The sequence below is a fragment of the Rana temporaria genome, chromosome 3, assembly GCF_905171775.1.
Source record: "Rana temporaria chromosome 3, aRanTem1.1, whole genome shotgun sequence".
NCBI classification, from domain to species: domain Eukaryota; kingdom Metazoa; phylum Chordata; class Amphibia; order Anura; family Ranidae; genus Rana; species Rana temporaria.
The window spans coordinates 224,852,539-224,865,665 of record NC_053491.1 but is presented as its reverse complement, the minus strand read 5'-3'; the positions used below and the strand labels follow the sequence as shown (position 1 = coordinate 224,865,665).

Genomic DNA, 13,127 nt, shown 5'->3' with positions numbered 1-13,127 from the left:
TTTACTTTGATCTTTTTTTGGCATCCACATATTATTCAGAACGAGAACTTCAGTAAAACAAAGCTGCCCCCCCCCCCCTTTTTTTGCATCAGGGTCTACCTTTTTTTTTTTTTTGTTTTTTAGTTTGGCTGCTGTCAGTGGAGCAGGAGGTGGAAGAGGTATGGAATAAATCTGTCCCCCCCTGCTGGAGCAAGCATGTAATTGATTGCTAGGACACTGATCCTAGCACCCAATGGACCTGTTGCAGTACACTGGGGGGGGGGGGGGGGGGGTTGAACACGACCATAGCCCTAGCTGAAGGCTGGATGCAGTTTTGTAGTGGGTTAGATTTGGCCCATAGGCTGTAGTTGGCAGACCACTTGTTCAGGCACAGGTTTACTTTCTAAATCCGATGGATGATCTAAGGCCCCTTTCACTAGTGGGCGGTTTTACCCCGCTAACTGCCGAGAAAGGGTTAAAAACCTCTGCAGAGGCGTTTTGGCGGCGGTATAGACGCGGTTCCCCATTGATTTCAATGGGCAGGAGCGGTATACACACCACTCCTTCACCACTCCAAAGATGCTGCTAGCAGGACTTTTTTTTACCGTCCTGCTAGCACACCGCTCCAGTGTGAAAGCCCTTGGGGCTTTCACACTGGAGAGACAGCAGCGACTTTTTCAGGTCGCTTTGCAGGCGCTATTTTTAGCGTTATAGAGCCAGCGAAGCGACCCAGTGTGAAAGGGGTCTAAAGCAGGGGTAGGCAACCTTTTGAGCACGGTGTGGCAAAAAATGTTTTTAAAGAAATTGAGCGTGCCCATTTCATAAGCAAAAATGTGAACATCATGCACTCAATCACGAAAAGGATTTTTAATAAAATAAATGCTGTAAACTACTTTTAGTAGTAAGAAATTAACATCCCGCACTCATGCCTCAAAACAGCCCCAATTCCTTCAACTCCACACTTCAGATCGGCCCCAATTCATGCACCTTCACACCTCAGATCACTATCCCCCTGCAAATCTATACCACTCTCTGCTCTTCTGTCCCACCGCTGAACCCCCCCTCTGCTCTTCCACCCCACCCCTTCTCGCCTCTTCAACCACTGTACCCTCTTATCAATGATATGCGTAAAAAGGCAGAGTGGTGAAAGGAAGCAGAGATGAGACTCCTCTACCTGTCCTGGCACACATCCTGCTCGTCTGGAATGGATGCGCAATGATGAGCTCAGGGGCATTTTCTGAAAGCAGTGGGCCTGTGTGCAGCATCATAAGTTGGGGCCACCGCAGCAAAAGTTAGGTGTGATTTTATTTTTTATTTTTTTGCAGGGGTTCAGTAGTAAGTAGGGTTGTCCTGATATCACTTTAACCACTTCAGCCCCGGACCATTTTGCTGGTCAATGACCTGGCCACTTTTTGCAATTCGGCACTGTCGCTTTAACTGAAAATTGCGCAGTCGTGCGACGTGGCTCCCAAACAAAATTGGCGTCCTTATTTCCCCACAAATAGAGCTTTCTTTTGGTGGTATTTGAGCACCTCTGAGTTTTTATTTTTTATTCGCTATAAACAAAAATAGAGCGACAATTTTTTTAAAAATAATATATTTTTTTTTACTTTTTGCTATAATAAATATCCCCCAAAAATATATAAAAGTTTTTTTCTCAGTTTAGGCCGATACGTACTCTTCTACATTATTTTTCTTTAAAAAAAATTGCAGTAAGCGTTTGTTGATTGGTTTGCGCAAAAGTTAATACGTCTACAAAATAGGGAATATATTTATGGCATTTTTAGTAATGGCGGCGATCTGCAATTTTTATCGTTACTGCGACCTTATGGCGGACGCTTCGGACACTTTTGACACATTTTTGGGACCATTGGCATTTTCATAGCGATCAGTGCTATAAAAATGCATTTTTTACTGTAAAAGTGTCACTGGCAGGGAAGGGGGTTAACACTAGGGGGCGATCAAGGGGTTAATTATGTTCTCTCATTGTGTTCTAACTGAAGAGGGGTGGGACTGACTAGGGAAAATGACAGATCAGTCATTTCTCCCACTGAAAGGAACGGGAGCTGTGTGTTTACACAGCTCCCGATTCTCGCTCTGAAACGAGCGATCGCGGGTGATCGCACCCGCCGGGCACTCACATAAGCACCAGGGGGTGCGCGCACCCCTAGTGGCTGCAATGCAAAATAACGTTATTACGTGATTTTGAGCAGCCAAGCTGACCTGCCACAGTAAAACTACGGTGGGTGGTTGGCAAGCGGTTAAGACAGAGTACAAGTACCGATACTTTCCCCCCCCCCCCCCCAAGTACTCGCCGATGATGATTACCGATACTTTTTTTTACACAGATTAAGCATTACTGATAGGGGGCACTGATAGATGGCACTGATGAGGCCCTAATATGCAGCACTGATAGGATTAGGTGGCACTGATATGCAGCACTGATAGGTGGCACTAAGCATTACTGATAGGTGGCACTGGCTGGCACTGAGTGGGCACTGATAGGTGGCACAATGTTTGCTTGGCACTGATAGGTGGCACACACTGATTGCTTGTCACTGATAGGTGGCACTGAGTGATGAACATTGATGGCTGGGCACTGATGGGTGGTACTGAGTGATGAGCATTGATGGCTGGGCACTGATAGGTGGCACTGAGTGAGCACTGATAGGTGGCACTGAGTGATGAACCTTGATGGCTGGGCACTGATAGGTGGCACTGAGTGATGAGCTTTGATGGCTGGGCACTGATAGGTGGCACTGAGTGAGCATTGATAGGTGGCACCGAGTAGTGAGCACTGATAAATGGCACACACTGATGGCTGGGCACTGATGGGTGGCACCCACTGATGGGTGGCACGCACTGGATGGCACTGAGTGATGAGCACTGATAGGTGGCACACACCGATGGCTGGGCACTGATAGGTGACACACACTGATGGCTGGATGGGCACTGACTGGATGGCATTTATGGGCACAAAAGTATATATTTTTATATGCTGCCTCTACGACACCTTGGTACACCCTGCACTTGGCCTCAAAGCAGCAGCGGACATCTTGTTACACCCAGCCCAAACTACATGGGCTGGGTGTAACAAGATGTCCGCTGCTAGCATACTGTGGCCGAGTGCTGGGCAGTGGCGTATCTAGGGTATGGCAGCCATGGCAAGTGCCATGGGCGCCATATGAAGGGGGTGCCGTTTAGTCCCTGGGCAGCAAAGCAATTCCCATGGTCTGAGGGTCTCTTCTTCAATGGCAGCGCTATCCCTGCTGCGTTCAGCCACAGCCTCCCGTTCTCCCAGGCTCTCCCTTTCCATCTGATCAGATTGGCAGCGCACAAAGGAGGAACATCAGTTTCTCCCTCTCCTCTGTGAAAATTGAGGCCTTGAGTGATGAAGAGTTCATGACTTCCAGTATTGGTTCTGCATTTACCTGGCTGGCATCGGCTAAGAAAGCAGCCAATATGCCTTGGAGGGCAGAGGAGGGATAAGGGGGTCTAATAAACCCCAGATTTCTCCATAAATAGGATATGTCACTACCCAAGGTATCACAAGGGATCAGGGATGGACTGGCCATTGGGACTACAGGGAGTTTCCCGGTGGGCCGATGGCTCAGTGGGCCGGCTTCAGTGACAGCGGCCTGGGAGTTTCTCACTTCTGCCTAATCTTGTCCCATGAGGGGGGGGGGGGGTACCAAACTGATTCTTTGCCCCAGGAGAAATAATGTCTAGCTTCCCCACTGGTACTGCCTATAAGAGTACCAGTACCAGCCGTTCTACTCTAATAAAGTAAAACGACTAGTGGCTAGTGAAGGGGGAGAGGTGGCTTGGGTGGCCGGGGGGTGCGGGATTTGTCCGGCCGCTGTGGGAGAGACCTGTCAAAGTGGGCCAGTCTGGATGAAGTCCAGGGCCAAATTTTGTCCCAGTCCAGCCCTGCAAGGGATGATAAATATCACTAGTTTTGTTGGCTGTTTTTTTGTTAAGGTTATCTGAAAGATGGGTTTCAAATGTGTCGACAGGGGCGCAGTTTCAGTGCTTGCCATAGGCCCTATTTTCACTAGATACGCCTCTGGTGCTGGGTGTACCAAGATGGGCGTCGGGAATTTCAAAGCACTGACTGTAATAGCAACACGGCACGTCACTTCTGTTACGAATGTGACGGCTCCGGCTGCCGATGTGGCTGCCCCCTGCAAGCTTACCCGCCCCATGACTCGCGCACCGCTCTGCTCTCCGCCCCGGTCTCCGCTCTGCTCTCCGCCCCGGTCTCCGCTCTGCTCTCCGCCCCGGTCTCCGCTCTGCTCTCCGCCCCGGTCTCCGCTCTGCTCTCCGCCCCGGTCTCCGCTCTGCTCTCCGCCCCGGTCTCCGCTCTGCTCTCCGCCCCGGTCTCCGCTCTGCTCTCCGCCCCGGTCTCCGCTCTGCTCTCCGCCCCGGTCTCCGCTCTGCTCTCCGCCCCGGTCTCCGTTATGCTCTCCGCCCCGGTCTCCGTTATGCTCTCCGCCCCGGTCTCTGCTCTCCGCCCCGGTCTCTGCTCTCCGCCCCGGTCTCTGCTCTCCGCCCCGGTCTCTGCTCTCCGCCCCGGTCTCTGCTCTCCGCCCCGGTCTCTGCTCTCCGCCCCGGTCTCTGCTCTCCGCCCCGGTCTCTGCTCTCCGCCCCGGTCTCTGCTCTCCGCCCCGGTCTCTGCTCTCCGCCCCGGTCTCTGCTCTCCGCCCCGGTCTCTGCTCTGCTCTCTGCCCCGGTCTCCATCCCCTGCTCGCTGACTTCGCCCGCAGACTTCCTCTCTCCTATCCCAGCCAGGTATTGGCAAAGGCATCAGGAGCATTTGCGCGAGTACAAGTACTCGCGCAAATGCTCGGTATTGGTCCTGATACTGGTATCGGGACAACCCTAGTAGCAAGTGACACAAAGGGTTAGGAACAATTTCAACAAGTTTCCCAGAAGCTCAACCGTAATTCCACAAACTGTCGCCTGATTGTGGTTTTCTCAATCGGTGAAATCACTTTTCTGAGATTGGTAGTGGCACCAAGTGAGTCATCTTCCTCCAGATGGTGGGCGGCACTGATTGGCACTCCTCCTGGAAATGGGGACCATCCCCCAGCCGAATTGCACCCAATCCCTTCCCCATCACAAAAGCTGATCACAGCTGCAGCACAGTTGGAGACCCAAACAATGTTTTACAATGTGTGGGGGCACAGTGCCCCCCTCAGTGCAGGTGCTGCATGGGGAACTCTGAATATGGAATGCATTAGTGTCTCACTGACACTTCCCTGTGCTGCTCTGCTGATGGGGAGGGAGTGGAGTGCCATAGAGGGTTTTTTTTTTTTTTTTTTAATCAGAATGAAAGATACCTTCATCCACCTTGCTCGAGTGGATGTAGGAATCTTCCTCACCGACATTGTATTCAGACTCTTTGCTACCAGAATACACTGATCAGCTGCATTCGCTGATCCAACAAGGCTTTCCGACTTTTCTGTTCAACAGAAATGAATCTAACTCTAACACATGGACTGAAATTCACCCAGTCCCTGCTGAACAGGCCAAATTTAGATCATGTATGACCAGCTTAATCCTTCTTTGTATTTAGCTCATGCATAGTAAATTGATGGAAAAAGTTAAACTTTTTAGCATTTTTCACACATTTTATTTTTGACACCTGTAGACAAATCTAGATTGTCCTTTTTGGTAGTTCATATGTTCGTTAATCTTTTTTGTATTTTCTTGGAGATGGGTTTTCTCTAACTTCCCCCTTTTTAAGTAAATTATAAGTGGACTCTGGGCTGGTGCTGCCGCTTTTGCATGATTAAGGATATAGAGCCCTTAATATATTTAAGCAAACCTTTCATAAAAAACTTAAAGGGTGCTATTTCTGTCCTGAAAAGGCTAGTTGCCTGGCTGTCGGTCCTTTTTGAGGTATGGGCATTTTAAAACTTTTTTTTTTTTTTTACACTGGGCTACGTTGATGAAGAGCTATATCCATGGGACAAGTTGATAACAATTGGTAAATTATTTGTAGCTCATAAGCCAATAGCTAGAAAATGGATGTCTCCTAATAGACCAGTATTTGAGGAATGGCGTTCTCATGTAAATGCGACAATATTGATGGAACAGGGGTAGAATAGATATATTGGTGAAGTTTTGGGGACCCTGGGTAGCAGCTCCAGCACTGGCCTTTTTTCTTTCTGGCATCCCCTAGAACATCATATAAATTATCTATGATGTAATAGGTGGGCAAATACAGGTTGGACAGGGTGCTTTATAGTATATGGGAGGGGTGATGATCTGGATGAGTGGGGTGTGTTTTTTTATTTTTCCACCAGGGTGGAAACTCTGCTGTTGGTACAGTCATGGAGTCATTTTTCTTATCTAGTACCGATATAGTCCCTTTGCCCCTATTGTTTTGTTCTTTTGGGCCTCCGGGTCCCCTTAGTCCTTCTATTCAAAATTGATCTCCAGGATGATGGTACTATAACTTTTTGCTTATTTACATTAAGAGGCTTATGTTTAAATCAGTCATGGAGTGTAGTGGAAAAGAACAGTCATTGCTAAAGTATTGTAAGATGGGTGAAGTGGGAAGATTTATGGGGATGTTGAACCACCGATCAGTTTTAACATATTACCGAATGATTCTGTACATGTCTGTCTTTTTAGCATTCTTATTTCCTCTAGCAGTCATTACAAATTACAGCATTTTTATAGGTTGGAGTGTGATGAAGCTGTTCTGCAGAGGCGGCAAAAGCAACTAGACTATGGCAAAAACACCATTGGCTATGGACGTTATCGTCAACAGGTACCCAAGTAAGCCCAATGGAATGTAACTTTGTTTTTTTTATTTTGTTTTTATTTTTTTCCCATTTCTTTCCTAATTTCTGGTTTACTGGAATAGTTCAAGATCCAACTTTGTCATGTTAAAGGTTTTTCAGTTTGAGTTCTACAACAGAGTTTATGCATTGTTCTATTGACACCAACACAAAGATGTTCTAAGCAAATCTAGCTCTATTTGAATCCTAGATATAGCAAAAAACTTTTTATCAGCCTTTTTGGGGGGGGGGGGCAGCTTTGGTGAGCTATCGGGAGTCTAAATATACCCCTGACATCTTCCCTTTGAGACAGAGAAAGGGACCGAGGACACAGATGTCCCTTTCTCTGTAGCCTCAGCTGCAGTGTAAAGATGAATGGACAGAGGCTCCTCAATTCTTAAACTGAAGCATTGTAAGTAGGGATGAGCCGAACACACCCCCCCCCCCCCCCCGTTCGGTTTGCACCAGAACCTTCGAACGGAACGAACAAACTTTTAAAACCCCACTGAAGTCTATGGGACTCAAACGTTCAAATTCAAACATGCTCATTTTAAAGGCTAATATGCAAGTTATTGTCGTAAAACGGGTTTGAGAACCCGGGTCTTGCCCCAGGGAACATGTATCAATGGAAAAAAAGGTTTTAAAAACGGTTGTTTTTTCTGGAGCAGTGATTTTAATGATGCTTAAAGTGAAAAAAAAATTGAAAAATTCCTTTAAATATCGTACCTGCTGGGTATCTATAGTATGCCTGTGAAGTGGCACGTGTTTAGAACTGTCTCTGCACAAAATGGTTACTATAAGAAAAAAAAATATTTAAAACTGCTTGCGGCTTAAATGTAATGTCTGGTCCCTACAATATGGATGAAAATCATTAAGAAAAAGAGCATGGGTTTCCCCGCCCCCCAGGTTATTACCAGCCCCTTTGGCCCTATATACTTAGAACAGCAGTATACAGGCGGTGCAAACAAGACAAAGACTGTAGGTTTGTTAAGTAGAATCTGTTTGTAATTTTGAACTGGTACTTTTTTAAAGTGCATCTCCAGCCAAAAAATCTATTTTTAAGCTTTTCTGAAAACCTAGAGAAGGGTTATCACCCCTGTAACATTTGTTTTGCTGTCTGTGCGCATCTGTTCAGAAGATTGCAATTCACTTTGTCCCAATGACGACAAATAATTTTTTGAGAATTTTTTTTTTTTTTTTTTGTGAAACAAGGATTGGTGATAAAGCATCAGTGGACAGGAGACACCTCTTACAGAAGAGAATTTCCCTTCCTATGGGTAGATTTCCTCTCTATTCCTGTTGTCTCCTTCCGTTTTGCAAGTAGGAGTTGTTTGTAACTTGGATGTTTAAAAGTAGGGGCCTGCCGTATATACTCTGCAGAAATTTGGGCCCTAGGTGTTGGTGTTGCCACAACACTGTAAGCCCTCGCAGTTAGTCTTGGTGGGCGCTGGAACGCCCTGCTGTAAACTATTATATCAAGAATTGTAATTGCATACCATTAACCGTGGTAGAAAAATTGGGGCTTTGGTGCTGGTGCCACAACACTAAGTCCTCGGTTACTCTTGGTGGGCGCAGGAATGGGCCCTGCTGTGAAATATTAGATCAAGAATTGTAATTGCACGCCCCTGTTAAACGGGCAGAAAAATTGGGCCTTAGGTACTGGTGCTGGTGCCACAACACTGCAACCCCTCACAGATACTCTAGTTGCAAAGTATTGCATCAAAAATTGTAATTGCACGCCCCTGTTAAACGGGGGCAGAAAAATTGGGCCTTAACCATTGGTGACGGTGCCCAGAACCAAAAATGTTCTTACAAGCGATCATTGAGGAAAAAGGATAGTCACTCAGCATAACCGCATAGGCAGTCTTGAAAGGGATCTGACATTTGAAGAAAAAGTATTCAGTTACATCAGCATTAGGTGCTTGGTAGCTGGTGGTGATCCAAGCCTGATTCATTTTTATGAAGGTCAGTCGATCGACCGAGTCGGTGGAGGCGCACCCTGTGATTGGTTACAAAGCCTCCAGCAGCACTGAATGTGTGTTCTGAAAGAACGCTGGATGCAGGACAGGCCAGTAGCTCAATTGCATACTGTGCAAGCTCTGGCCAGTGATCCATCCTCAAGACCCAGTAAGCCAAAGGATTTTCGATGGGGAAAGGTGTCCAAGTTTGATCTTGCCCCTAGGTATTCCCTGCACCCGCAAGATGAGGTCCGCAACCTTACTCTTGTAATGTGGATCAAGAAGGGTTGCTACCCAGTAATCCCTCTGCTTGATAGCACGAATATGAGGATCCTTCCGCAGGCTTTGCAGGATCAGGGAGGCCATACAGTGTAGGTTTGCTGAGGCATTCGGTGTGGAGTCCTCTGGGTCACTGAGGACGACAGGATCTGCAGCCACCTCATCCCAGCCACGTACAAGTCCATGGGTTTCTTGAGACTGTAATTAATCCCTTGAAGACTGCTGCTGAGTGCTAGGCTCCACCTTCATGCTGACACAATCCTCTTTCTTTTCCTCTGTGATAGGCGGGCAAGCAGGAACACTGTCTGGATAAAGGGGGCTTAGAGAGGTAAGGAAGTCCTCCTCTTCCTCCCTCTGTTCTGCCTCAAGGGCACTGTCCATTATTCCACGCAGCGTGTGCTCCAACATGTGAATAAGAGGGACAGTCTTACTGATGCATGCACTCACTGCTCACCATCCTCGTGGCCTCCTCAAATGGTGACAGGACAGTGCATGCATCCCTGTTCATGGGCCACTGGCATGGGGGGAAAAAAAATTCAGCTCCCCTGCTGCCATATTGGCACAGATACTCATTGATGGCCCTCTGCTGCATGTGCAGCTGCAGCAGCATGGCCAACGTAGAGTTCCACCTGGTGGGCATGTCAGATTAGGCGGTTCTTGGGCAGGTTGTATTCCTTTTGGAGGTCTGCCAGCCGAGCACTGGCATTATATGACCGTTGGAAATGCACACAGACTTTCCTGGCCTGCTTTAGGACCTCCTGTAAGCCCGGGTACCTGCCCAAGAACCGCTGCACCACCAAGTTAAAGCGGTAGTTCACCCTCCTTCACCTCATTATTCCATTACTTTCGGCATCGTAGCGCGAGCTACGGTATGCCGGTCTTAAATTTTTAATCCCCGTACTCACTGTGCTATTGTTGATTGAAGAATCCGACTCCCGCGGGGAATGGGCGTGCCTATGGAGAGGGAGGATGATTGACGGCCGGCTCTGGCACGTCACGCTCCCCGAAGACAGCCGGATTAGGTCTCGGCTATTCACAGCGCCTGCGCACAGGCTATGCGCAGGCGCCGTGAATAGCCAAGCCTATTTCGGCTATTTCCGGAGAAGCGTGACGTGCCAGGGCCGGCCGTCAATCACCTTCTCTCACCATAGGAACGCCCATTCCCCGGATTCTTCAATCAACGATAGCACAGTGAGTACGGGGATTAAAAATTTAGGACCGGCATACCGTAGCTCGCGCTACGATGCCGAAAGTAATGGAATAATAAAAAAAAACCATTTTTTTTTTTTTTTTAACAGGGTGAACCCCCGCTTTAAGGACATGAGCAAAACAGGGCACATGGGTCAGTTGTCCCTGTCGCAGGGCGGAGAGGAGGTTGGTGCCATTGTCGCAAACCACCATTCCTGGCTTAAGCTGTTGTGGCGTCAACCTCTGAGCCTGCCCCTGCAGAGCTAACAGAACCTCTGCCCCAGTGTGGCTCCTGTCCCCCAAGCACACCAGCTCAAGCACCGCATGGCATCTCTTTGCATGTGTACCTGCGTAGCCCCTTGAATGCCTACGGAGCACCGCTGGTTCTGAGGACACATCGGCACAGGAAGAGGCCACAGAATAAGAGGGGGTGGAGGAGAGGAGCGTCACAACCAGTAGTAGCATTTTGGATGCGTGGTGGCGGAACAACCTCCAACACTACGGTACCTTGTCCTGCGTCCTTCCCAGCTGCCAGCAGAGTCACCCAATGCACCGTGAAAGATAGGTAACGTCTCTGTCCATGCCTGCTGGACCATGAGTTGGCAGTAATATGCACCTTACCACTGACCGCCCTGTCCAGCAAGGCATGGACATTGCTTTCCACATGCCGGTAGAGAGTCGGAATCGCCTTCCGTGAGAAAAAGTGGCATTTGGGAACTTGCCACTGAGGTACCGCACATTCCACAAACTCACGGAAGGGGGCAGAATCTACCAACTGAAAAGGCAACAGTTGAAGTGCTAGCAATTTAGCTAAGCTAGCATTAAACCCCTAGGCGTGTGGATGGCTGGGAGAGAACTTTCGGCACTGCAGCAGCTGGGGAAGGGAAATTTGCCTGGTACAATCTGATGTTGGTGTACCGATAGTAGATTGCCCGCAAGTACTTGGCTGTGACACACCTAATTCTACACCTTCAGTCCTATCCGTGCAGGCTTCAGAGAGGACTGAGGGTATAGTGAGGTTGGAGATCCCAGCTGTGATGAGGAGCAAGGAGAGGTCCGCTTTGTTCTTTGGTGTGGGTCTTTGAGGTGCGCTTGCCAACGAACTGCATGGCAGGTCTAGCATGTGGTTCCCAAGCGGGTGATGTTTTGGCCATGTGAGATACGCTTGAGACATATGTTGGAAATGGCAGTGGTGCAATCTGATGCACTCGTCTCAAAAAAAGCCCACACCAAAGAACTTTTATAATAACGCTGAGAGACAGCAGCGCCCTGCACATGCGGAGCTCTGCGTTGTGATGCAGTCGGTGTGCTGCCCTTATGCTGGCCCCTGGAGGGCATCTTGCCTCGTTGATGTGCCTCCCTCCTCCAAACTCCTCCTCCTCCTCCTCCACCCTGTAGAAAACCTGGCAGTATGCTGCAGCTGGGGGAACATGACTGCCAGATTGCTGTCCTTCTTAGGAACCCCCTCTCTGGGCTCACGTTACTGCCTTCCTCTAGCTGTGTACCATCAGAGCCTTTAAAACGCTGCGCATCCTCCTGCAGCATGTACCCAACACTGTGGTCAAACAGTTCAGGGGACTCCTCAGGAGGACATGGTGGGGCTAGGGAAGGAGTGACTGATGCCATTGAGCAGAGGGAAGAGGCCGCGTTGGCAGCTGCTTTGCCAAAGTACCCTGAGCCTAGGTGAGAGAGGACGGCTTGGTCATCCACTCTAAAAAGTCTTCGGCATGTTGCGGCTCAACTTGACCAGCTGCCGAAAAAAAGGATGAGCGTGTCCCATGGCCACGTGCTGATGAGGATGCACCGTGTCCACGACCAGCACTGTTGCCTCTAAACGCAGAGCCTGCTTGCCCTCTTATCGGCTTGTGACTCTCTGCCTCTCCTTGTTGTCCTTCCAGACATACTAATGGCCTGCAGGGAGATGTAGCTGCACAAATACTGACAATACCTGCTGATCCCTGCCTGTGGTATTAATATGAGCAGATCCCTGCCTCTAGGAATAAATATGAGAAACGCCAGCTTTAGGTGCACAATGTGCAGAGGACAGACAGTACACACCACGTAGCTTTAGGTGCACACTGCAGAGGACACACACAGTACACCACGTGAGAATACTGCAGCTAGCACAATTACCTGCCTGTCAGTATATGAGGAATAGGGATGAGCTTCGCGTTTGACTCAAACCCATGTTCGACTCGAACATTGCCTGTTCGATTGTTCGTCGAAATTCAAACAAAACGGGTCGTTCGCACCAAATTTATGTGACGCGTCACGGGCCATAATTCACTGCGGCATTGCGCGCTGATGATTGGCCAAGCATGCACTATGACCCGCATGCTTGGCCAATCACAGCGCGCAAAAAACGGAGAGCCATAATTAGCCAGGGTGGCTTTGGCCAATTATGGCTCAGGGCTTTAGCACACGCCCCACACTATAAAAGACAGCCTGCAAGGTGGCCTCGTGTAGTGCGTTGTTAATGAGAAGATCCAGTGATCAAGTCCCATTAGAGACGAAACGTCGGGAGGCAGCGTTCTGACGTCACCGCATCACGTGAGGACCCGGAAGAGACGGGTGCACGCTTCTGAGAGCCGGCCGGCTGATTTTTTTAATGCTGTTTACCTTCATGATTGATGTAAGTGCGCACAATCTTTTTTATATATTAAACCTTAAGTGATTTTACACTATGCAAGTTTCCCTTGGTTCCTTTTTTATATCCTGGAGTACCGTTACCCTGTGTTTGATTGGGATACTGGCGAATACCTGGCTGATCATACCAGACGGATGTTATAAACTACACCCTTAAAGAGGGGGTTCACCCTAATAAAAAAAAAATGTTTTAGCATTAAATTAGGCATAGTAGCGCTAGCTACAGTATGCCTGTATTTATTTTTTTAGCCCCGTACTCACTGTGCAATCGTATAGATAAGATTCC

General features: G+C 48.5%; 1 protein-coding gene across 1 annotated transcript in view; it reads left to right on the top strand.

The window, feature by feature from the left end:
- Positions 1–13,127, top strand: part of LOC120932165 (oocyte-specific histone RNA stem-loop-binding protein 2-like) — a 72,078-nt gene that overhangs the window by 39,526 nt on the left and 19,425 nt on the right. The window contains exon 5 of the mRNA XM_040344360.1: positions 6,670–6,768. Within this exon, the coding sequence (XP_040200294.1) occupies positions 6,670–6,768 (99 nt within the window). The remainder of the gene's footprint in view (positions 1–6,669; positions 6,769–13,127) is intronic.